At 50.3% G+C, this 23,964-nt stretch overlaps 10 protein-coding genes across 10 annotated transcripts; 7 read left to right on the forward strand and 3 right to left on the reverse strand.

Moving 5' to 3' along the window:
• Positions 1-290: 290 nt before the first annotated feature.
• CC1G_14653 (metal homeostatis protein bsd2) lies at positions 291-1,949 on the forward strand (the record flags this gene model as incomplete). Its single annotated transcript, XM_002911178.1, has 3 exons — positions 291-897; positions 947-1,471; positions 1,522-1,949. The coding sequence occupies exons 1-3, from the start codon at positions 372-374 to the stop codon at positions 1,947-1,949; spliced, it is 1,479 nt and encodes a 492-aa protein (XP_002911224.1). The 5' UTR covers positions 291-371.
• Positions 1,950-2,285: 336 nt separating this feature from the next.
• Positions 2,286-2,921, forward strand: CC1G_14654 (hypothetical protein; the record flags this gene model as incomplete). The annotated part of the gene is made up of 1 exon (XM_002911179.1): positions 2,286-2,921. The coding sequence occupies one exon, from the start codon at positions 2,286-2,288 to the stop codon at positions 2,919-2,921; it is 636 nt and encodes a 211-aa protein (XP_002911225.1).
• Positions 2,922-3,688: 767 nt separating this feature from the next.
• CC1G_00416 (DUF1212 domain membrane protein) lies at positions 3,689-6,991 on the forward strand (the record flags this gene model as incomplete). The annotated part of the gene is made up of 8 exons (XM_001837228.2): positions 3,689-4,023; positions 4,080-4,254; positions 4,340-4,455; positions 4,647-5,305; positions 5,362-5,866; positions 5,922-6,046; positions 6,133-6,776; positions 6,827-6,991. The coding sequence occupies 8 exons, from the start codon at positions 3,689-3,691 to the stop codon at positions 6,989-6,991; spliced, it is 2,724 nt and encodes a 907-aa protein (XP_001837280.2).
• Positions 6,975-9,051, reverse strand: CC1G_00417 (phenylalanine-tRNA ligase). The gene is made up of 8 exons (XM_001837229.2): positions 8,858-9,051; positions 8,563-8,805; positions 8,398-8,513; positions 8,254-8,346; positions 8,071-8,199; positions 7,413-8,022; positions 7,197-7,357; positions 6,975-7,139 (listed from the first exon to the last, which is right to left on the reverse strand). The coding sequence occupies exons 1-8, from the start codon at positions 9,017-9,019 to the stop codon at positions 7,055-7,057; spliced, it is 1,599 nt and encodes a 532-aa protein (XP_001837281.2). The 5' UTR covers positions 9,020-9,051; the 3' UTR covers positions 6,975-7,054.
• A 176-nt stretch (positions 9,052-9,227) lies between these two features.
• CC1G_00418 (peroxisomal biogenesis factor 2) lies at positions 9,228-10,727 on the forward strand (the record flags this gene model as incomplete). The annotated part of the gene is made up of 5 exons (XM_001837230.2): positions 9,228-9,422; positions 9,475-9,628; positions 9,677-9,896; positions 9,947-10,064; positions 10,122-10,727. The coding sequence occupies 5 exons, from the start codon at positions 9,228-9,230 to the stop codon at positions 10,725-10,727; spliced, it is 1,293 nt and encodes a 430-aa protein (XP_001837282.2).
• A 73-nt stretch (positions 10,728-10,800) lies between these two features.
• Positions 10,801-14,942, reverse strand: CC1G_00419 (ran binding protein 11; the record flags this gene model as incomplete). Its single annotated transcript, XM_001837231.2, has 19 exons — positions 10,801-10,962; positions 11,018-11,308; positions 11,360-11,518; positions 11,575-11,763; positions 11,816-12,025; positions 12,076-12,147; positions 12,200-12,267; positions 12,316-12,361; positions 12,455-12,559; positions 12,613-12,793; positions 12,849-12,999; positions 13,050-13,143; positions 13,197-13,351; positions 13,404-13,517; positions 13,570-13,849; positions 13,908-14,126; positions 14,180-14,485; positions 14,546-14,618; positions 14,671-14,942. The coding sequence occupies 19 exons, from the start codon at positions 14,940-14,942 to the stop codon at positions 10,801-10,803; spliced, it is 3,147 nt and encodes a 1,048-aa protein (XP_001837283.2).
• A 333-nt stretch (positions 14,943-15,275) lies between these two features.
• CC1G_00420 (hypothetical protein) lies at positions 15,276-17,017 on the forward strand (the record flags this gene model as incomplete). Its single annotated transcript, XM_001837232.1, has 5 exons — positions 15,276-15,465; positions 15,570-16,453; positions 16,504-16,731; positions 16,788-16,886; positions 16,940-17,017. 5 exons carry the CDS (start codon positions 15,276-15,278, stop codon positions 17,015-17,017), a joined length of 1,479 nt encoding a protein of 492 aa, XP_001837284.1.
• A 72-nt stretch (positions 17,018-17,089) lies between these two features.
• On the reverse strand, positions 17,090-18,904 carry CC1G_00421 (tetrahydrofolylpolyglutamate synthase; the record flags this gene model as incomplete). The annotated part of the gene is made up of 7 exons (XM_001837233.2): positions 17,090-17,531; positions 17,586-17,935; positions 17,987-18,064; positions 18,117-18,365; positions 18,414-18,541; positions 18,597-18,711; positions 18,758-18,904. 7 exons carry the CDS (start codon positions 18,902-18,904, stop codon positions 17,090-17,092), a joined length of 1,509 nt encoding a protein of 502 aa, XP_001837285.2.
• Positions 18,905-19,287: 383 nt separating this feature from the next.
• On the forward strand, positions 19,288-20,114 carry CC1G_00422 (hypothetical protein; the record flags this gene model as incomplete). The annotated part of the gene is made up of 3 exons (XM_001837234.2): positions 19,288-19,576; positions 19,628-19,859; positions 19,913-20,114. The coding sequence occupies 3 exons, from the start codon at positions 19,288-19,290 to the stop codon at positions 20,112-20,114; spliced, it is 723 nt and encodes a 240-aa protein (XP_001837286.2).
• A 419-nt stretch (positions 20,115-20,533) lies between these two features.
• Positions 20,534-23,807, forward strand: CC1G_00423 (EFR3; the record flags this gene model as incomplete). Its single annotated transcript, XM_001837235.2, has 9 exons — positions 20,534-20,697; positions 20,752-20,853; positions 20,905-21,058; positions 21,114-21,250; positions 21,307-21,459; positions 21,515-21,914; positions 22,164-23,117; positions 23,169-23,328; positions 23,377-23,807. The coding sequence occupies exons 1-9, from the start codon at positions 20,567-20,569 to the stop codon at positions 23,805-23,807; spliced, it is 2,622 nt and encodes an 873-aa protein (XP_001837287.2). The 5' UTR covers positions 20,534-20,566.
• Between the last annotated feature and the right edge of the window lie 157 nt (positions 23,808-23,964).

A 23,964-nucleotide genomic window follows, 5' to 3' on the forward strand; every position in this document is an offset into this window, starting at 1 on the left:
GTTATTTCCGGTGTTGTATATTAGCTGTATTTTGCGAATTTTGTGTAAGACTATATGCTCGATTCTATATCATTTAATTGTTCCCCTCATGTTTCGCGGTGAGCACTCGAAGGAAAGGTAAAACTGAGTCCAGACGCAAGCCAATCGCGCTTCGCCTTTGCTGCGACTTCGCCCAGCGACCAATCACAGCCCTCGGGTCCGATAGGGGCTAGAACAAACAGGGCCAAATGTGGAGATGGCTCTGTCTGGTTGGTCGGATTACAACTCCGCACTGCTTCACTGACTGCGCCCAAATTCTGTATATCTTATTACTACTTCATTCCTTTCATTCTGGCATCTTCACTCTATTATATTCCCTCTTTACCTCTTTCATGTCGAACCAATATGTTCGAGTTCCTAATCCATCCGACCGCCACAACAACGAGATAGACGACGAAGTCCAGGCTGCCTTCGATTACAGAGAAGACGACGACGACGACGAACATGATTCTTCTGAATCTCGACCGTTGAACTCCAATACGAGTCGAGCAACCGCTTCCAACAACCTACCTCCCATACAAACTACACCTCACAATCAACCTGGCACCTACAATTTCGATTCGGTAGACTATGACTTTCCCCCACCAGGATCCCCACCCCCTCTTTCCGCCACGGCCTTTCCAAATGACATTGGAAACAGCAATGGTTATGTCCCAGTATTCGACGGGCACTCGATCCGTCCACCGCAGCGCCCTTGGTGGAAGCGGGCAGCCTCTTCAGTGTTACCCTCGGGCGTCAGTGATCGACTCGGCTGGAGTACAAGACCGCCAGGCTCGGTAGTGGGAAGTGGGATTAACAACGACGGCGTTTTCGCCAATGTTGTCGCGAAACCGACTGCTCCGGTGCGGATACAGAATGGTGAGTCCTTTGGCGACCTTGGAATAGTTCCTCCTTGACATTTTGGTAGGTGACGAAACCTACGTCGTCCCTGAAGACAGCCAACCGGAGGCGCCCCCTTCCTATGCCCAGGCACAAGCGGATGCCGTTCCTCCTTACTGGGAAACCACTGTCCATGCTCCTTTTGCTCCAGATGCATATGGAGAGACGATTGTCGACTCCCTTCCTACCGGATCACTCTTCTCCTTCTGCTGGAATATGCTCGTTTCAATTTCGTTCCAATTTGTCGGGTTCCTTCTCACCTATCTTCTGCACACGAGTCATGCAGCGAGGTTAGGCTCCCGGGCAGGCTTGGGCGTTACCCTCATCCAGTATGGCTTCGCCCTTCGAGGAAGGCTCGAGGGCTCCGACGACAACGATAGGGAGTACGTTTGGGCGACGCTCAACTCCAACAATTCAACTGCATCTATACCGACACCTGCAGGAATTGATGGCCTACCCCAAAGCAACTCTACGATGGGGATGACGGATGAACAAGTTGCGTTCCTCGCCGATGCAACCACCGAGTGGTTGTCCTTCTTCCTCATGACCGTCGGTATGTGCTACGTGTTTCCCACTTGAATTTTTGCCAACTGCTCTTCATAGGATGGTTCATTCTCTTGACATCCCTCCTTGGGTTCTATCGAGTCAAGCGATGGGAAAGAGGAGTCCTCGTCTCTCAGCAAGCATCACAACGACACGACTCCCCAGTTCAAACCGCTGCCACAGCCAACTCTTTCATGAGCGGCATTGAGCAGAATTTCTCCCTCAATGGGATGTCCCGGATAGAACTCTTGCGACAAGGGTTTGGACTCCGACGAGGGACGGATGCCAACAACGGTCCTTCGTCGCCCGCCTCAGATCAGGCGATCGCACGCGCTGAATCGGAGGAGGCGCAACCTCTAGTGAGGGAAGATGGTACCGTCGCATCTCTCACACTCGATCCCAATGACCCTCAATCGCAACGTTTGATTCAGGTCATCCGACAAGAAATGCGGCTGAGGAATAGCTTAAGAGATGCAGGGTTTCTGTAGAGCATGAGCCTGCTTATTCTATATGACTAGTTTTGTTTTGTTTTTTTCGTGCTTCTCGGTGTGTAATTCATATTGGATTGCCGTGGATGTATGGCTGATTTTCCGACAAAGACGGTTGTTTTCAGTTACAGTAAACCTCCGTATTCACCCTGTAACAACATCTTTGTGAAATGCATTGCTCTGCTATACTGTGGACATTTTCCCGAGGTTTCACCTTACCGTGTTCAACTGACCCGGGATCATGCAGCCGACGATGATTATCAGGTATGCAAAGTATAAATGTACTGACGGAAACGAGGTGACTGCCAGGACCTGTCTGCTGCCTTCATGTCAATCATGTCCGCGACGATTAGGAAGGTCACCAAAAACGATGAAGCTGCCCTATCCAAGATATGTCTGCTTACGGCCGATGCGGGCAATTCAGCGGAGCACCTGCACGACTTTCCCGAGTTGCCTGGCCTGGTATATGCGGTACCATACGTTCATCTTCCGACTACTTGGGGATATGTGCTGGAAGAGGACGGTACTGGCGATGTAGTGGGATACATTCTGGGTTCCAAGGATACGAGAGCGTACGAAAGATATGCTCAAGAAGATTGGTGGCCTTCATTGGCAGAGAAATACCCGCCGTCAACCGCGTCGAAATCCGGCGACGTCCACTATACCAACCTCCTCCGCAACATGCATACGGCACCACAAGCCAACATCGACTTTTCACCCGCACATTTGCATATCAACATCTTGCCCGCTTACCAGAAGAAGGGTTGGGGTAGGAAGCTCATTGGCGAGGCGATCAAGTACCTAGAAGGAGAGGGATTTGAGGGCGTCTGGTTGGGCCTTGACCCGAGAAATACGGCTGCTAGGGCATTCTATGGAAGACTTGGGTTCAAAGTCATTGAAGGAGCACCCGATAACAATCAGATGCGGTTGCGGTTTACCGATTTCGTTGGTGCTAAAGATAGCACATCGTGAACACAAATTCGGACGCGCGGCGCTTGAACTTCTTGTACCACTACCACTTGCTTGCTATGCTATTTTCTCGTTTTTGTAAGTCGCTCATGTCTTTATCGTCGCGATCACTGTGACTGATACATCCAAGCCTCGTTGTTACCTCTCTATAGGACCAATAAACCCATTGACAGCGGCAACGCACCGATTCTAGATGAAGCGCATATAGTCACCCGGTCGATTTCGCCTGAAGTTGATCAGTGCGGGAAGCTGTTCTCTGGAATGAGTAGCACAAGACCCTTAATCCATGGGCACAGTCTAAACAAGTCTTTACTAGCGGCGTACTTTAGTCCCTGCGTTTCATTTGCGTTTCGTCAGCTCTGGAGTTCAGGCATTCGAATCCCCTTGCAACCTCCGTGACGCTGATCAGAGACTACCAGTCGCACATGGCGGAAGGATTCAACAATCTGGAAGCCTTCTCAGCGCTCGATTTTTCTTTTGCTGTGGACTGAATGACTGGTATATCAACGAGTGCGTGTTTCCACCTACACACTTTGGCCCAGCTCTAACAGTACATCGGATAGATTCCTTTCCAAAACGGACTCAATTGTTGAACCTTGGTCCTTTATCTCGTCGTGTTTATTTTGTTAATTGCGTTTTGGCATTGGACCAGGTCTGCGATGCTCGGTGGATAGGCCACTCGGTACGAAGAGATACGCTCGTGCCTATCGCACCATACACGATAAGTAGGCACCATCACTTGGTTCCAGGATCAATGGAAAACTAAGCGCATGTACTGTCCAGATCAACTTAACGCGGGGAGGCGTAACACCGAAGGCATCGCAGGCAAGAATTCAACCGTCGCGAGGGCTCAGCCACCTCTCAAACGAGTGCGAGAGTCTTGCTGGGAGGCGGCTGCGGACTCAGATTTCCCCCCTCTCAAACGAGTTCGAATTGGCGGAACGACTGCATCGGTCGCTGGAACAAGGCAGTTTTTCCCCATCCTTCCGGCGCCAGAATGTCAACCTCTGGATATACCAAAGCCAGCCTGGACAGCACCTAGCCGTGGTCCATCTTCAATGAAACTGCACATGAGGATGCTTCTCTCGCAAATTCGGCTGATTGAGTGAGCGTATATGCTCAATTCTCCATCCTGTACTGGGAGCTCACGGAGATCAACAGTCTACCGACACTTCATCAATCTAACTTTTGGAAAGACTTGGAGGTCAGAAGCAAGGCGGCCATACCGCGGGTTAAAGTCCAGGACCTGCTCCACGCGTCCTTTGCAGAAGGTACAAAGTTCATCCCGGGAAAGGAGCTTCGTGGATTTACCTTCTCTGTGGCAACCTCTGCAAGAGTGCAAGAGGATGGAATGTACTGAAGACCCCGACGTACCGACGCTTTGCAGCAGCTTACCTATACCAACTGTCTTTCATTCTCAGGCCTGTATGAAATTTCAGGCTGGTTTGGAATACGATCCGGTCCTTCGCAGGTTGATTTCCTGCTTGCCAGAGGTCACCAAAGAAGCGCTCAATGGCCTCAAGAAACCAAGGCACGGGTGAGTTTCCTGAATTCCTTTATACCATTCTGACCACTAGGTTCAAGATTCGCGAGAGGATCGAGACCTGGTTGCGCCCGTAGATCTAAGTGGCAGCGGACAGCCCTCGAACCCCTTCGTTAGTCGGGATCACGAAAGGTATCGCTCTATTTGTTTTTCATGGCCAGGTAGAGCTTCACCTTGGTTCACAGTTCGGATGTTCCTGTAGAACGCGACCATGGGAGTTACCAGTGCGGAGATGCCACAGAATCCACAACAGGAACGCGACACAGCAACATCCCATTCGGAGCCGCCCCAGCCGTCCGGGACTCTGCAACCTCTGACAGGACTTTGGTTAACGGCGTTCACGGAAACTCTCCTTTGGGTATAATCGCAACGCCCAGGCAAACCCATCAACCTGGGGCCCCTCGGGAATCGAGGTTTTCGTCTGTCCCTGCCGAGACCCTTCTCGGAGGAAGGGACCCATCACCGTCTGGGGCCCAATCCGGTGATGGATTGTGGACGGACAAAGGGTATGTGAGGAGGAGAAATCCTGCGAAAGACGACGACGAGGATGTCGGATATACCTTTGGGGCCAGTGAATATATGAATAGGGACCATGAGGAAGAGGACCAGGAACCCGCAGGCGATGCCTATTCGACGGGCATCTCGGATATGCGAAGAGGAAATTCAGGAATGTCCGTGCTGTCCAATAACTCGGAGGGTCTTGACCCCGATGATCCCCGGGTTACTGGGATGCACCCTAACCATCGAGACGAACAGGACATGGAAAAAAACGTGCTGAGACACATGGACTATCGCACTCGACGTAAATACCTACAGAGGGTTAGGATCGAATTTAACGTCGCTTGTAAGTTTATCTGTGCCTAGTTTCGTTGTTGACATACTGATGCACATGTGTAACAGCTTTGCGACATCGGCAACGTTTTCTGCTAAAGCTGGCTCGCGCTCTGATGACATTTGGTGCACCCTCACACCGTATAGAATCTCAGCTTATAGCTGCAGCCCGGATTCTCGAAGTTCAGGCCGAGTTTATTCACTTGCCAGGCGTCATCATTTGCTCGTTTGGGGAACAGGAAACAGGGGGTTCTGAGACCCACTTCGTTAAAAGTAATGGTCGATTGGCGCTGGGACTTCTTCACAAAGTCCACTTGATCTATCGCTCTGTCGTCCACGACGAAATTAGTGCGACACAGGCCATTCAAAAGATAGATGCCCTTCTTAAGGAGCCTCCTTTGTATCCATGGTGGATCCGTTGTATCATCTCATTCTGGTTGTCTGTTCTCATCTGTCCATTGGCGTTCGGGGGTTCGTTCGTTGACATGTGGTTCGCTGGAATTTCTGCGTTCGTTCTGGCATTTCTCCAGCTTCAGGTCGCCCAGAAAAGTACCCTCTACGCAAACGTATTCGAGTGAGTCGGAATTCCCTTTGCCGTTTTTGCATTCTAAAACCCCGTTTCTCTGTAGGATCAGCGTTTCTATTGTCGTATCATTCGTGGCAAGGGCCCTCAGTAGCGTCAAGAGTCAGATCTTCTGTTACACTGCGATTTCGTCTTCTGGAATCATCGGCATACTACCCGGATACCTCATTCGTCAGTAGCCTTCCCTCGTTCTTTCCGACCTAACCTGATGCATCCCTTCCCGAGCAGTCAGCAGCTCCCTGGAACTCGCCTCCAAGAACATAGTATGTGGGAGTGTAAAGATGGTCTATGCCCTCATCTACACTCTATTCTTGGTATGACATTCGGTTCATTCCCACCTGCTGGAATAACGCCAATACAACAGGGCTTTGGACTGCAAATAGGGAGCGATTTTTTCTTACTGCTTGATAAACCGTATCGACAACAGCTGGACCAATTAGAAGCTGGGCTCAATGCAACGATCTCCTTCGCTGGTATATGGTCTGCAGACAACGGGACGAGTCACGACCAAGTGCCGCTGTCTGGGACGTGGACATTCAGCAAGAACATGATAGAGAAGAAATCGGACATCATCGTCGGATGCTACCGCCCTGCTCGTTTTCCATGGTATCTTCAACCCTTTCCACTTTGGACCTCGTTCATTATCGTGCCGCTCTTCTCGATCCTATCGTCCTTGGGCAATTTACAACCTCTACGAAGCAAGCAACTTCCAGTGATGGTTGCTATCTCCTGCTGCTCGTATGCGGCGAACAAGATCGCCAATCATTATATTTTCAATCGGTCGGATGTGGTTTCTGCCATTGGAGCATTCACGGTGGGGCTATTGGGTAACATGTATTCCCGTAAAATGGGTGGGACAGCGTTTACGTCGATGGTCACCGGTGTGTTATTCCTTGTCCCAGTGAGTTTCGCTTTGACTCTGCCGTGTGTTGTTAAATGATGTCCTCGTAGTCAGGATTATCGTCCGCCGGTGGTATCACCGCGCATGGAGATGGCATTGAAATCGGGGGTGCAATGATCGCCGTCACCATTGGCATCACTGTTGGGTTGTTCATGAGCCAGGCATTGGTTTATACCTTTGGTTCACGCAAGAATGCTGCTGTATTCTCTTTCTGATTCGAGTTTCCTTATTTCATTCTTCTAGTCGTACGGACATACCGGTATCCATTATATCTACCTTCAGAACATGACCGCCGGAGAATTTTCGATGTTGTCTATCGATGTCTTGTGTCCTACCAGGGTTCTGATGTTGTTGATTCCATAGCTGAATGCGCGGCTCCTGTCAGGGACATGGACAAGAGGAGTGCACAGATCTACTTACCGAATCATCGTTGGTCGTTCCAAGCTGAGACCCCAGCCGTGAACCCGGACGTCCTTAGGGAAGCCCATAGGTTCTAACATCTCAGGTCTGAACATCCCGCTGTTGCCCACCTCGACCCATTTGTTAAGCAGTGGGTGGAAGGCGAAAATCTCTAGTGACGGCTACACCAACCAACCGGTGAACCGTGAGCCTTGGAAGTACATTGCTACAACATACCTCGGTGTAGGGGTTATAGGCAGGCTTGAATCGGACCTGTTCGATCCCCATCTTGCTAAAGAACACCCTCATGAAACCAATCAAATCTGCAAGAGTCAGATCGCGATCCGCTACAACGCCCTCCACCTGATGGAACTCGGCGAGGTGGGTAGCATCCATGGTCTCGTTTCGGAAGACACGATCGATACTGAACAATTTAGCGGGTCGAAAACCGTCCTCCCTCTTGTTGAGGCTTTCGTTCGCCTTGTCAGTTGCTGCGGCGCCGTGCACAAATTCTTTATCATCGCCATCGATGCTCTCGCCTCTGCACTTGGCAGCAAGCTTGTAGAGCATGTGGGCGGATGAGGCGGTGGTGTGAGTTCGAAGGAGGAGTTTCGTTGATTCCTCAGGCTGCCAGGGTGCACGATAACCAGCTGAACCAAATCCGCCGTGTTCGTGGACGGTCGATACACGCTTGTAGTATTCGGGCTCGGGAGGAAGTGAATGGCTTGGATCAGACAAGTAGAAAGTATCTTGAAGATCACGAGCTGGGTGTTGCTGAGGTACGAACAAGGCGTCGAAGCACCAGAAGCCTGATTCGACGAAAGATTGTGTTGGCATCTCCGCGAAACTAGGTGGTGTCAGTAGACGCCCATGATGTCGCAGTCTCGACACTCACCCCATTTCTAAGAAGATGTTGCGGATTTCTTCTCGCACTTTGAGGAGAGGGTGCAATGCGCCGCCGCTGGTGGGGATACCTTCTGCTTCGAAGTTATACTTCTTGTATGTCGACGTTTTCCATGAGCCACTGACGAGGGAACGATAAGAGGTCGTGTTGGTTGAGTAGAGGGCACCTGCCTACCTGGTCAACATTTCAACCGTCAGATCAGTTTCTGGCTTGGCCGTCGAGGTACTGAAATTTGGGCCCTTGGACACCTTGAACCATTGGCCTTTCCTGATCATAGTTTCAGAGAGATAGATGGGATAAAGCACAATCCTCCTTTACCTTTGGGTAATGAGTTTCCGCTTTCGAAGGTCAGCAAGAATTGCCTCTGTTTTAAGTGTTCCAGTTTCTTGAATTTCCTTCAAATCGAGCTGGGTCGCGTCCTTGATTTCTGGGACCTGCCTGAAGTCAATCCTAGCGCGAACCGAGCGAATGCGATCTACGCACTAATTTCACAAGCCCTGCACCATCCTTCCCAATCCAGCCATTTTTGAAAGCTCGACCTTGACCAACTTTCGCAGTTTCGTCCCCAACTTTCTTCTTCAATTCTGCTGGTGCGACGGGCTCGCCCTCTCCCTTCAAAGGAAGCGCCGACCATACACGGGCTTCATGGGAGCCACTTTCGGCCAGCTGCAGACCTTCCGGAGTCAAGACATGGGAAATGGTTTCATTGGTTTCATAGTTAATCATCTAAAAGACTCTTCCATATGTTACTGAATCTTCTTACAAGTCAAGCACGTACCTCCCGACTTAGTAACGAGTTGAGAGCGCCGAGGATGGTTATCTGGGCATCATGGGAGGTCGCCGCCACAGATTCACCAGGGAGGACCAAAGACCTGGTATCGGCAATTTCGCCCTCTTTGTCGAGAGTGTTCAAGACCAATTGCTGTATTGATTCTGACATAGTCGAGTTTGTTGAGAGCAGCCACAACGATGAGCAAACCTTGGAAGAGATTATCTCTGCCTCCAATTGACTCGATCAATCGCTTTCCGTCACGTGACTATCAATATTCACGCGAAATGGGCTCGGTGCTGCCGGACCTGCCGCTAGCCGTTACCGTGACGCCTGTACACCGAATCGTATACCACTTGTTTCCTATTTCCCAACTCCAATGTCGCTTTCGGTCTGGGACGACGCGTGGAACAGAGCCCAGCCAACGCTGGACAGTATGCAATCAACCCTCATCAGTGAAGAACCTGTTAAACCTCGAATTATTCGAGTTGGACAGCTTGATTCCGAGCTCCTAGACCAGGAGCTTGCCCAGCTGCTTCAGGAACCGGTGTCGAAAGCACTATCTCTGATAAATGTGAGCAGGAGTTTAGTCCCTTTACACGGAAAATGCTGAGCATGTATATCAGGTCTCCTTGAAGTCTCGATTCGATCCCGAGATACGACTATTCATCCAGTTGGTGCTCTACAAATTCTCTGTCTGGAACACCGGCGCAAGCTACGGCGCCAAACTCCAAGACCTCCATTATGCAGTCCCAATTTCAAAGGGGAATGCAGCTACAAGTGCGTTGCAACAACCTCACTCTTACTGAGGACTTATCCCCCTTGCAGCGTCCCGCATACCCCGGAGAACGCTTGCCATCCATGCACTCTTGACTCTCCTCGGACCTTACTTTCACACTCGCCTTCGCACGTACGCGCTATCTCATGCATGGCCAGACGCACCGTCGTCAGACATACGGCGGAAGGCATGGAATCTCCTCGAGCTTCTCGAATCAATGCACGCGTCCTTGAGCCTTGCCAACTTTACTTTGTTCTTATGGAATGGACGGTACGCCCTACAGCGCAATATAGTGCTTTGCGAGATTAACTGTGCTGCAGATATCGGACGTTAGCTGACCGGTTACTTTCAATGAGACTTGTCCCCTCGAGACACCAGGTCCGGCGAGACGTCAGTTACGAGTTTATGAATCGCCAAATGGTTTGGCACGCGTTTACAGTCAGTCCCGTCTAATCTATAAGCCTATTGAGTCCCACTGACCTTCCCTTCATCCAGGAATTCCTCCTATTCTTCCTCCCTTTGATCGACGCAAGGACTGTGCGGAAGCGGTTTTATCGACTAGCAGCTTGGTGCTCCCCTTCAGCTGCGCTCTCACTACTCCCATCTAAGGCTCTCTCTACTCTCGGAATATCTCAGTCAAACCTAGCCTCCAAACCACAGAAAAAGGCAAAGTACGCAAATGCCCCCGAAGACCAGTGCGCAATATGCGCAGAGAATGCATCATTCAATCCCAACCCCTCCGAGCAAGCCAACATGTTCACAGCTATGGCCCTGCCGGTCCTCGACACTTCAAGCTCGGAAGAAACCATTTCCCCATATCCCATCCACATTCCCTACATCACATCGTGCGGCCACGTTTATTGCTACCACTGCATAGCAGAACGCATGATTCGCTCAGCAGACGATGGAGACCAGGGCTGGGAATGTCTGCGGTGCTGCGAAATCGTGCAGGGTGCGGATCGATATTCCGTCGAGGTACCCGAGAGCGATTCCGACCTCAATGTCAGCGGGAGTGAATACGAGTTTAGTAGTGATCTGGATATGTATACAGACATGTCTGGTTCCATGGGTAGCTTTAGTGAATCCGCACTGTCCGAATGAAAACTATGGGGATAACCCGCGAGAAAGGAGAATACTTGTTCTGTCCAAGTCAAAAAGCCCAAGAGGAAGGTGATTACCGATTGGCAAGTTCGTCTTGAATTTGTTTGAGCACTGTAGGGTCCGCATCGTTCAGGTATTGTTGGAATGAAGGGCCCGCTGTGGCTTCTGCCTCTCGGAGCTGAGTGGCAACGTAAGCGTTGAGATGAACGCTGCGAACGGGGTCTCTTTCGTATAGCTAGGAGTACAAAGTCAGCATAAACCGATACGTGAACCAGGGTAACCTTCCATACCGCTTTGCGCCTGTCATATTCCACAGTTCCCTCCGAATCTTGATAGTATTCGGTCGGAGCTTCGTCCAATTCCCAATGGCGACGGAGGTTGGTGGGGGAGACCATGTCTAAGCTTGTTGGATCCTGTCCATGCGTTTCCAGCGTCTCCTTGATCTCGCCGAAGACATCCAACCATAAATTGAAGATCTCCCCAGACAACCGTTTGAGCACCTCGGGATGGCCAGTCGAGACCAGTGCGGAGATGCCCATAGCCACGAGCTTGCGATGCCGAGGTTCGCTCAAATTGTCAAACTGCCAAGGGGGTTAATTGGATCGTAAAACAACACGTTGCTTTCCACGTACTTTGCCCCACCATTGGTCAAGCAGGCCATCATAAAGTTTAAGTTCTTCGCGGCCGAGCACACCTGCAGTGGCAGACATAAGTTGGAGGAACATGCGCTTATCGGCCATGACGATCCGGGAGAATAGGAATAGGATTGCTGTCAGGAGATGCGTAGCGGCCTACTCGGAATTAAGGTCACTTCGTTGTACAGTAGTATACTGAAAGGCGTACTTACCTCGCCTTCAATTAGTGTGCTCAGAAGATGGGCAAACAGACCGGATGCGTGCAGAGGTTCTCCCCAGAGTGCGGATGGAGATAACTGAACCAAAATCTCCAACGACGTAAGCATATCCCTCATATTTATGCTCATAGCTTTGCTCTGAAAGGCGGTCAAGAAGGACTGGAAGATCTCGCCAGCTGAAGCCTACATGTGGATGAGCCACATGTGCCGACCAGAGATGCACAAACAAACACACCTGGAGCAGAGCAGGTCCGTCCAGCAAGAAGTACCCCTCCACAATGCCCACAACCTTTCCGAGCAAGTCGAGATTGGTCGCGAGCAGGTACAATGCCCGAGGGAAAAGCTCCAGTAAACTAGGCCCTCCTGTCGGACTTGTGACTGACGTAGCATTTCGAACAGTGTTAAGCCACAATTGTAATCCGTCTTCATCCAGATGCGTCATCACCTATAGACTATGAGAATCGTATGTATCCAAGGAATCCAGATGAAACTCACCCCGTCGGAAAGTGCCTCACGGATGAGGGGGATGGTCAGTCCGTTCAACGCCATAGATTGCTCGCGCACGGCCTATTGTACTATGTTAGATCCAATGGAAGGGAGGACACATGACGGGAATTACTTCAACAAGCTTGGCGACCATGGTTAGAAGTGTGCCCTTCAAAAGCCAATCATCGCCGGCGTCGGTCCCTACATGTCGATGAGTAACTGTCACACAACCAGTATGTCATGGCGTACAAATCTTAGGCAATGGCGCAGCAATGGCCATCATGAAAGGACTGATCTGTAGAGAACATCAGCTGCAAGAAACAGATGATGCGGAGAAACTTGCATATTTCTCAGTTTGCTCCATAACGGCGGTCAAAGTAGTTGCTACCCTTCGTTTGCTATCCGAAGTGTCTGTTTCGTCGATAAGTCGCACCAGCTCCGTGACTGCATCGGCGAGATATGGGGAGAAGAGGTCCGCAGAAAATTCGAGAGTCTGTGAAGACGACCTAAGCCTACGAGGCTTACATGGGTAATAGAAGTACTCACGTCTATGCATTCCCGTAAACCAGTTGCAGCGGTAAGACGGACTACAGTGTCTGAGCCCGGGCCTCGATCCTTCAACAAGTGCACAAGGATCTCCCATATCCTTGGATTGTTGGGCGAAGTACACTGTTCCGATACCCATTTCCCAATCACCCAAGATATCCTTCGCTTGATGATAGGGTAACTTTGGTCACAGAATCAGGGCGTTTGCGGCGAGGAGGATGTCATAAGACACTGACGTTGGATTTTGTGAACGGGCTTCTGCAGCCAAAGAGTGTTCAACCCATTCATTGAATGGAAGTGAATCCTTCAAACGAATGGCACATCTCCCAATCGCACAGTACAGGGCTTCTCTCTGCAGGATGGCGTTGAGGTCATCGGACGGTTGAGCTAGAGACCATCTTCAATGAAACCATCTTTCCTTCACGAGTTTAACTCACATGTGACGACGCTGTTGAATGTACTCAGTAAAAGAGGGGTTACCCAGTCCGAGAATTGGTTAGAGAGTTGCACGAGGACCCGCTCACTACATGCCTAGCATGCGACAGGTCAGGTAAACGTCGAGAGGAAAGGGAAAAACAACGTACACGAATCTCATACTCCCATTGGTCGTTTTCTCGGTCCTCCTCGTTTAGCCATTCCTCAGGGTCCGCCATCCATTTCTCGAGGTCGGTTGGATTGAGTGGCATAAAGCGGCCCACAAGCAATTGAACCGCGTTCTCGACAAACTCTTTGGAAAGCGCTTGTTGATCGTAAAGACCATGAAGAAGTAGTGCAAATACAAAGGAGCTTACAGTTCTTGTTTGCTGTCCCATCTCGCCTTGTAACCGACCACTGAGCAAGGTTCTCTTTGAACAACACCATTCCTTGAACCAAGAAGCGGAGAGGGTAGATAGCGTCCGGTTCGTCTAAGAATAGCGTTGAATGCCTATCGTTAGGATCACAATCGAGGGTCCTTACCTGAGATTGCCGTAGATGGAGCGTTAGTGGCAGCAACTATTTCGGACCAGTAAAACAAAACCAGATCTGCACACGGGGGAAGTTCGGCAAAGCGTTGATGTCCCAGTTGTTGTATCCGGCGAAAGAGCTTTCCGAACGTTAAAAGGTGTTTTGTGAGGATCACGATCGCAGGTTCGTAGGCTTTCAGCGCAGGGTTCTGTTCTCGAGCATTGAGAAGAGTCTTCCTGACAGACGTAATACTTTTGACTTGTTGTGCGGAGAAGCCCACCAACTCAGTGACCTATATCTCCAGAGGTTAGCTGTGATGCTGAGTTCGGAACACGGGATGGAAGGCTGACCCAGGTTTTATTGGCTTGATGTTCCTCAGCGGACTGTTTGTCAATCCTGTTCCAGATCCAAATGCCCATTTTCGCGATGCATTTGAAAACCAAGTGGCCGATAAGCATATCTTCGCACAATCTAGCTGGGTCTGGGCTGGAAGCTAAGGCTTCTGGGGTAAACCGCGTGGCAATAGTCGTATAATATCCGACGAATATTTGTCGTAACTGTTGCACAACCTAGATTAAACTCTAAGCGTGGAACCGCCTAGGGATAGGTGAGGAGAACGTACCGAGGCCATGGTCTTGACGCCATTTAGCATCTTCACGCTTGCCAGCTCTTTCAAAATCCCATTCACGAGTTTGAGACTTCGTTTCAGTAAGAGAGTAGTCTGAGGATCTGTAGACTGTGCTTGGTATCGTTGCTGCAGGCTGTTATCAATCGTGGAGACGAGGTCATTGATCAAAGTAGGCCTGAATAACACAGTCGACGGTGAGCTCGCTGATCTAATGGTGCCGGATGTAAGGAATACTTGCCAATTCGCAGGAAAATCGTATCGCGCGAGCTTGGCTACAATGACAGTATTGAATCCGGCAATCTGAAAGCAAGCAAGGGTGATCAGGCAGCTGTTTTCTGCACAGCTCGGACCAGGACTGACCGAATCGTCAGGTTCGTCAAGGAAGCTCAGGCACCGATTCCTAATCTCGACGCGGTGTGTGTCATTCAGGAGTCTGTTGAAGGAAAGTAAGTGTACGTTCTGGATGGCGGGGAATGGGCGCTTACTTGCGAGACTTCCAATGGGCCAATGCAGCTAATTTGAATTGGATAATGGCTTGTTGTCGGATCGCCAGAGGAACTGTACGCTGCGCTGCAATTTTGTGAAGCTCATTATATGTGCCAAACATCTCGAGCATCTCTTTCAGTCTTTTTCCAGCAGCCTGGATCTGAGGTTGGTTGTGCGAACAGGCATCGGTCAAAACCTGGTAGAGCTCTGGTGGGGAGACCGTTTCGACCTGGACTCCCATCGCCATTCCTGGAGGTGGCCGGGCGTCCATTTCATCCAATATTTATCGATCTGTCTTGCCGTGGAAGAAGAAAGTAGCGGACTTGTAGACTTGAAGGAAATCAGCAAAGGTGGATACGATGGATCAGACGTGAAGGGCTTGCAGGAGACTTTGAACCTCGGACACTCGGTACCAATACTCGGTCGCGTGACAAACAAGAACACATAACGCGTCACGTTCGCGTCAATCGTGAGAAGCTCGTAGTCGCCATCGCTGGCACGCAGCTTGTACATATTCTCTCCAAATTGTTGAATGGTCCTTGCACTTCAACGTTTTCTGCGTTGCTTAGGGCCAACTTTATCCTCACGCTGCCTACTTGCAACAATGCGAGCAACACCGGAAAGCCTGATCGACGACTCTGAGCCCGAACGGGTTCAGATCAGAGATTGTCTGCAAGGTGCAACTACCGAACGACAGCGCCCATTTACTCCATGCCCCAACCGCGACATGGAAACCATACAGACCATTGAAATATCCGACTCAGAATCTGACCGTGAAAACAGCCCGACACCAAGTGAGTTTTCTCTTCGCAGGCTCGTACAGGAATTGACACGCTTTTAGGCCAACGCAAGTCAAACAGCTACACGAACCGAATCGCATGAACTAACAGCTTTCTAGCGTCTGCACCTCCTGCGTATCGACATCGAGAAATGCCAGCCAAAGTCAAATCCCTACAGCTCTCCCAATTTGCTTTCCGAGGGATGGCAACCGCGTCCTCATCCCGAGCTCCCTCTGAAGAACATGAAGTACCAAATACATCCAATACCGTACACCCAGCACCCCCGCCAAAGAAACCAGGCCGACCGAGAAAGGTTGTACACGAATTCATGTCAGAATTCACCGACAAACAGATATCCACTGTTCTTAAATGTGTAAGTTGCAATGCCCGGTGGACGGTCCGGAAAACGGCGACCGAGAAGCGAAGGCATATGCAAGTATGCTCAAGAAAAGCTGCCTATACCCCGGAAACCATGCGACTACTCCTCCAAAAAGAGATAAACGACAGGCTACCTTCTACAGCACCTCCAAGGGACGTCCCACCACCTGAAAGCCCCACCTTATTCGAGGGCTACAAGCCCCTCGAACTCCCTAAGCGACGATCGAAGTCTGTGAAGACTACCGCTTCGTTGGTTATTGCGACTTCAAACAGGGACGAAATTCTGGAGCGTGCTCAGCGACTCATCCAATCCGAGACTTCTTTAACTGTGGGCCCTCGCTTCACTCAGATCTTCGCGCCTAGTCGACTCGGCGCTGCATCAGGAACCCGGCCCCTTGACATAGAAGCGTCCCCGTCACCGCCTCCAACCACACAGGACTTTGCTCCGAGCCGGTTGGGTGCAACTTCTGGCACCAGACTATTCCAACCAGAATCGTCCCCATTACCAGCTACGCAAGGTTTTGCTCCCACAAGGTTCGCCACAGCGACAGGCACCAGTCTTTTCTCTGGAGCCGGTGAAGAAGTGTCATCCCCGCGTTCCCGTAGTCGTTCTAAATCGCCGTCTGTGAGTAGACGTATCTTTGTAGGCGCATGGGCGATTGAATAGATTTGAAGGAGGGCGGTTTGTCTGAGACTCGCAAAACGCCTAGGAAGACTGCAACGCCTCTGGCGCGCAGGTCACCCTCTCGAGCCTCGTCAAAAGGCTCAGACGTAGAATGCACGCCGAGGGCGAAGCGCCGAAGCGCGAAAACCCCTGCAATATGGAATAAAGACTGGCAGAAGGCGCTCATGAAGAAAATTTCTGAAGACCGCGAAATCAAGCTCAAAATTCTTCGATATGAGGTATGACTCGCAGAAAGACATGCCCAAATGGTTATCCCTTACATGAAAGGTTCCAGCCCATCTCGCTGCATGTCTTCCACACGCTTCTCATCCCCGGCCGCACCAAACTCAGCCTGAAGCACAAAACAATGCTGGTCGCATTCTTGGAGAACGAGGTGCGTCTGTTTCTTGAATGCGGTTAGGATTTCTTAGAAAACCGTGGCCATAGGGAATCACGACTTATGACCCAGAGACAACTTGGGGAAAGACAAAGGCTAGCAGGGCTAAATCCGTCAGGGGAGGATGAACGAGTTACAAAGTAGCGTTTTCCGCAATCTATTACTTAGCATACACATAAATATCTTACCACGTACGCGATCTAAAGAGCCACATCACTAATTTGTGCGGCCTCGATCATACCCCCAATAAGATGTAAGCTACCGGATACGAGCACTTGGACTGGTCGACCACCGTCATGCAAAGAATCAATATGGCGAACGGCGTGCTCTATAGAAGGCAAAACCAGGATGTCGGAAGTCGGAAAGTTGGGTAAATGGGCAGACCACGCTTCTTTGAGTTGCCGTTGGGTCTTGAGAGTTTCCAAGTCGCCCTCTGGAATTGCGATGGTGGTCAAATCGCCCTTGAAATGTCCGTCAGCGTAGGTGACGTTGGTGCAGAAGATAACACGATCGAAGAAGTCGTCCGCCTTCAGCCGAGTATTCAGTTCTTGCAGACGCTCGTTAATGGTTTTCAGTGCAATACCGAGAAAGCTTTCTCCAGAGCGTCCGTTGGTGCAATTGAAGACCAAAACCCGGAGTGGTCTAACATGAGACGTGTTAGGGAGACCAGCGAGTCTCTAACCAAAATGCACGTACTTTTTCTCTTCAGCCCGGGTTGAAAGAGCGACACCCGGTGTTACAAACCATCGGAAGCAACAGCGCAAACTTTCGACAGTATGAGCGCCGTCCAGGAACCAGGTTGTTTGCGGTCTACGGGGATCGTCAACTTGTTGGCAACGGCCCGGCCACTTTGTGGACTCCAGTCCGGCTTTCTCGATCGCGTTCAAAGAGGTATCGGTTCCAGGAACGGTTTGCTTCATCTCTTCGAGGAATTGGCGAACGACGTGGATGGCAAGGTTGGCGTTCTCGATCTGGTGATCTCCAGCCAATCCTAATTTAGTCGTTGTAACCTCCGGAATGGTTTCAATCACTTTAAATGCAGAAGCCTAAACGAATTTGAAATTAAATGAACAACAACACAGTAAGTTATGACAAACCTTCAGTTCTTGAGCTCTCTCCTTCAGAACCTTTAGGGCAGATTCTGGCTGGTTAACAGTCAAAGCCGGCACTCCATCCTAGCTCCAGTTCAGATATGCCGTCTCCGTGTGCGAGAGCGCGAATACCAACCTTGTAGATCCCGGCCTTCTGCCATGCAATATCCTCCAAAGTTTTCCCCAAAACGGCGACATGGTCTATCCCCAGAGCACTGACAGCGGTGACAACAGGTTTCGGAACAATGTTGGTGCTATCATACGTTCCGCCAACCCCAACTTCCAGGACCGTAGCGTCAACCTTTGACTCCAGGAATGCATGGAAAGCCAGCAATGTGACGAATCGGAAATACCCAGGCATCACGGACGTGCTTTCGTGTGCCCTCTTAATGATGAGGGTTCAATTGATTCTTGACGGGAGTAGCAGACGTACTGTTGTGTTTTCTTGGAGGCGATTCCATACTTCGAAGAGGTATTTGGCGAAGAGTTCTTCAGAAATTGGGACACCGTTGATTCGGATACGTTCGCGGACTGCTACGAGGTGGGGTGAAGTGTACAATCCTTGCATCCAGCGTCAATCTTCTGGAGTATGAATTGATGGAACAGGAGACCATACCAACTTTCCATTCGGGTTTTGCTTTGCGGAGGATTGAATCAGTGAAGGCGCTGGTGGATCCCTTGCCTTTGGTGCCAGTAATATGGATGACATTCAATTTATTCAGTTTCTCTGGCTGCAAAAAATTAGAGAAGTATGACAGAACGACCAGGACAGCGTACCGTATAGCCTATCCTGCCCAGATACTCCAGCATCTCCGGAATGGCAAACTGGCTCAACCTGCCACCGGACGCCCTGACAGCCTCGAGCGTCGCCGCATTGGACTGCAAGGTGTTCAGCTTTTCAACAGCGTCCTGGTACGAAGTCATCGATGAGAGAAGTCTAAAATTGAGGGGTTGTCGGGCAAATCGATGGACTGCGAACAGATAAGGACGCATTCCGCCCGAAATTCATTCTTTTGCTGAGAAATTCAAACGCAAGAGCGCCAAATCGGACCGATCCAGTGAGTGACCCAATAGGTCACGTGGTCGTGATTACTCAACGCGACGCGCCGGCTGTCAGTGTGTAGGGCGCGTCCAACTTTTTGCTCAACCCAACGACATCGCCAGGCGGGCTATGTGAAGAGGACTATACAGCCCTGCAAATTATTCCATCATCTCCATCATCTTTCCCCTGTAAATTCTTGGGAATTATCCCCCTTTCTCTTCTATTGGGACACTTTGCTTTTATTATTTATTCAGTGCCAATACCTATGGAAAGATACTTTCCAGTTGCACGAAGTTCTTTTTCACGACAAGTGCCCACAAGCATACGACTCATCAAGAATCCACCCCCTTTGAACGAAGACTGCTCTCAGAAGGACGACGCCGAGCCCAGGGTCATTGCTCCAGCCTCCCATCCCTCCGGGGTCAAGGAGAAGCACACATTTGCCAAAACATTCGCCAAAGATGCCTCAAGAGCGGATTTCAATGCAGTCCTTCTCAAGACACTGGGTACGAAGGATAACCCCATCACTCATTCCGACATAATGGAGAGGTCAGGTCAGCACGACCCGCTCCCAACGCCCGCATGAAGGCTCAGTTTTTCGACAGATTTTGTGCATTCTGCTGCCACCGGACACCAGCGCACTGAGGAAAGAGTGAACAGAAGGCTATGGCACCAACATACCGAGCCTAAGCTGAGGGCCCAGCGAGCTCAATCGTCCGGTGCAGCAGCACCTCAGCAGATCTTTCGCAATATTCGGGTCTACATCAATGGGTATCTGGACGGAACAACCGACATTGAAATCAAGAGAATCGTGACTGAGGGGGGTGGAACGGTCGTGTACGCTCCCTCCGCTTCTTCCTCGAGTGTGCGGTTACTGATCCCCTTCATAGACCCACACCTTCAAGGAGCACTCATATTCTGACGTCGACAGGGCTGAGTGGATCCAAGTCGCAAAAGTTTTTAACTTCGAAAAGTCAACGACGATACATTGTGAAGCCCGAATGGATTCTCGATAGTTATGCTCGAGGAAAGCGTAGGTCGGAGAGTATGTATATCGTCAAGCTCGATAGGACTTCAAAATATTTCGGTTAACGGTTAATGTAACATTGTGAACTTAATACATGAACTGATAGGGATAGCAAGGACTGGAACTAGAGAGAGGATGTCAGAAAAAGTCGATACAGATGGGAGGAAAATGGTAGATCAGGACCTCCAAGCGTATTAAAGGAGGACGGGCGAAAGGTTTCGTCAAAGAGTGCAAGACTCTTGGTCTGGTGCACAGCTCGAATTCATCGCGAAAGGTGAAAGAAGTGTTGCTCACCTATTGTTTGCAAAGGAAGGGAAGAAGAGGACTCGGATGAAGAAGAAAGAAAAAAAGAAAAAAATGAAGACTTTAGCTTGTTGGGACTTGCTTGTTTCAAGGGACAAAAGAAAATAGGAGCCGGGCCGGTTGGGAGCAGTAGGGCGGTTGGGCAACGTCTTCCACCGTCATCTGTGGAACGACTCATATGCCTTGAACACCGACTCTAATAACACTCCTTTAAATGCACTTTCTCTTTACGCCCAACCACATCCAGCTGCTGAGCTCATGCTATCCCCCGACCTCTGCCCTCCTCACAGCGGGTCCAGCCTATGCTCCCAGTGCCCATGAACTCAGTCGACTCACCTATTATGCGTATGCTCTAGCTATTCAAAACGTAATTATAAAGACTAATTATTGCAACACTAGATCCAATCACCCTGGTAAACTGACCAAACTAGGAGCTGAAATTGAGAAGCGAGTTCGAACTGAGGCTAGGAAGGCCAAGGCAGGAAACCTCAGGGCAAGAGCGTGAGCTATCGCAAGTTCTTGTTTCACTCCACGCAACTAATGTAAACGCAGTACCCTGCTTATAACGTTCGCCATCTTCCGTGCTCTGGCCACGGAATGCCGACGAGACATTGCTCTCATTTCTCCCGCCTTAATTGCTTCGATTGATGTCGCCCTCGCCGCCACACCTCAAGATCTCGAAGTCGTTGCAAGAATCGCCAGTGTGGTAAGTCGTTTCTGATGGATTTGTTACTTGCCACCCACTTAGTATCTCTCTTCAGTTTACTGCCTGGACAACTTATACCAACGGCCAGTTGATTGGGACTGACCATGTCCTCACTCAAAACTATCTATCCGTTCTGCGGCAATTTGCCGAACTTAGTTGTAGCAAGTCAATGGATTCTGAGACAAGGAATAGGTACGTTTTCCAGGTTTTCGCGAGCTCCTTGACGTTATTCACAATTCCGTTGCAAGGACACGTTTGATTGGCCTTGCAGCAATCACCGGCGCCCTTAACTCTGAAGCTCTCTATAATGATTCTCGACAATTCAAAGCACAAATCATAGTCCTTATGCGACCCATTCTTCTTTCTTTATTCGAAACGAACCTATCTACCCTCGACGAGCAGTGAGTGTCTCGGTCTTAGTACTTTCGCCCGCAGTGTGTTGAGCACACTCTTCAGATCTACCGCAGCAAGGGATACTCCAAGCTCTCCGTATCTAGCAGAGTTTAGGACACGACCGGCCCTGGAACGACGAGCGGCATCCATACACCTTCACATTGATGGCGACAAAGGCCCATCCTCTACGGACGTTTCTGACGCTTGTTTGCGCGCGCTGTTCTCTCTGTTGGAACACGCAGGCGGTGTGCAGCTCGGACACATCATGCAATCCTCTTTTGACAACCTCGATGCCATTGATGGGTGGAAAGCCCTTGATCACTGTTGTTGGTACGCCAAGAAGCTGGTTGAATGGGCACAATATCAGTACCGCTTCGTGGTGCCCACATGGCTGGTGGACAAGCTTCTGGAAAACCAGGACGCCCATGGACCCGATCCACTTCAGCTTGCGTTGGCGTCTATGGTGGCAACAATATTTACGTCTCCGACCCCTCTCATTAGCTTGTCGTCTTCTGACTTGATCTCCAACTTACTGACCCTCCTACTTCGCCGGAACTCAATTTCATCAACCGACCCTTTAATCCCTCCCGTCATCAAATGTATTGCATCTTTGGGATGTCACATATACTATGCCGATCAAATTCAGGACCTTGCCGTAGGTGTCACTTGGGCTTCACATCTTCAAATTTCAGCGTCTTAATCCCCACAACAGGTCGAAGTTATTAACCGTATCGTCATGATAGAAGTTCAAGGCCCCAGAGAAGATGGAAAAGTGCCGAAAGGTCGCTCCTCGGCCCTTTGTCACTTGCTGAAGGCACTCAAAGATCTCATCCGCATGGCCAACGAACACGAGGCGATGACGGTTCCCGGGCCTATGAGGACGTCAAGAGAAAGGTCGCGCTCTCCGCCACCTCGTATTGAGGCTCAGAAGCCTGAGCTGACGGTGATTGCACCGCGAAGAACGCGGGTCTCGCCTGAGCTGTGGCAAGACACGCTCAGCTTGATCTGCGACAGGGACCTCGAAGTCAGGAAGGAGTACAGTGACACTTTGGTCTATTACCTCACTGAGGAAATGCCCAAGGTCGGAGAACTTCTAGATGCCGATGGTGTTCGAAGAGTCCCCAAACTCTCGGAAGGCGCAATGCTTCAAGTCGCGAACGTCAACCTTTTCCTCAATTCGGGGGATGTCGGCAGTCAGTTCCTCGACGCATTACATGCGTACGCATTCATTCTTGCCATCAACACTACTCCAGGGTTAAACCTCCCTTCGCAATCACCCGAACAATTGGATTCCGCTGGACCATCGAGTGAAGACAGGACAAGTTCAGAGGAAAGGAGGCGCTCGATGTCGATATCAGGTCGACCGCGAGCAAGGAAGGCATCTCTGCAGCGTCGCCTAACTCTGGATCCAGTATCGCTTCCTGTCCCTCCACTTGGATGGGAGGCCGACTATGCAAGTCTCCGAACAATACTTCAAACTGTCCAAAATCAATTGCCTATTAGAGGTCTTCTGACTGGCGTCCCTATGCTTGCCCGGCTTAGCAATTCCATTGCCAATTCACCGACATCCACACTCGCAGGCCCTTTGAGCGCCATCATCGTTGAACTTTGGAAGACAATCGGGGAGATCTGGGAGTCCAAGGAACTGGTCGAATTTGCGGAGAGGGTTCGTAATGCTTGACGTGTTACACGAGTCTCTTGTTGACAACAATCCCAGGTTTTAAGTGGTGGTACCGTTCCCCGGGAAGTGGACAGTGCAAATGTGCTTCAACTTTTGGCGGATTGTGTGCATGTCCAAGCAGCATTGGGTACGGACGCGGCTGAAATTCTCCGCCGGTTGTCCGTTCATTGGACGCCCAAAGGCGCTCTTTATGGATGTGAGTCCCCGTCTTTATTTGATCACCATAAAGCTGACATTCGGTCAGTTACTGAGAGGACCACGCAAGCATTCGACGCGACCGTCCGAGGCGACAATCTCTCGCCACTTCTGAAGCTTTCTCCTGCTTTGATGCAGATCGAAAACCTTTCACTACAAAGTCTGGCCAAGTCTACGAGGGGCCTGGGAGTATCCGACCTCCGGGAGGCTCTGGAAGGGAGGAACAATATGTCCAATCCAGCTTTGGCCAAAGCAGCCTCTATATCCACATACGACTACACTTCCTCGATGACAGGCGGTGATGTGCTGAGCGGTTTGGGACTTACGCCAACACGCTCGAGGACTAAAGCGAGCCCTCGAAAAGCGTCTGCGACCAGCGGCGATGTTAAAGACGTGCTGTCCAAGCTTGGGATTGGCAAGCAGAGCAACACTCGGCTCAAAACTCCTTTCCAATCGGTTGCACAGAAAATGGATAGTTAATCGGTACCATATTCGATTTCATCTTGGACGTTGAGCGCCTAATTTATCCCCATCGATATCCTGAACCTTCGTCGTATTTATCTATTTTATTTAGGTGTTGGCGTTTAATTAAGTATATCCGTTTGTACGTTGCTGTCAGTGTAATGAATATCCTTGG

This window comes from Coprinopsis cinerea (assembly GCF_000182895.1).
Source record: "Coprinopsis cinerea okayama7#130 chromosome 5 map unlocalized cont3.5, whole genome shotgun sequence".
NCBI lineage: Eukaryota > Fungi > Basidiomycota > Agaricomycetes > Agaricales > Psathyrellaceae > Coprinopsis > Coprinopsis cinerea.

Coding starts and splice junctions, on each gene's coding strand:
- CC1G_00417 (XM_001837229.2), bottom strand. CDS start 9,019: ATGTCAGAATCAATACAGCAATTGGTCTTGAACACTCTCGACAAAGAG. Junction 8,514..8,562: donor GTGCAGGGCTTGTGAAATTA/GTGCGTAGATCG, acceptor GACTTCAGGCAG/GTCCCAGAAATCAAGGACGC. Junction 8,200..8,253: donor ACGGTTGAAATGTTGACCAG/GTAGGCAGGTGC, acceptor TTCCCTCGTCAG/TGGCTCATGGAAAACGTCGA.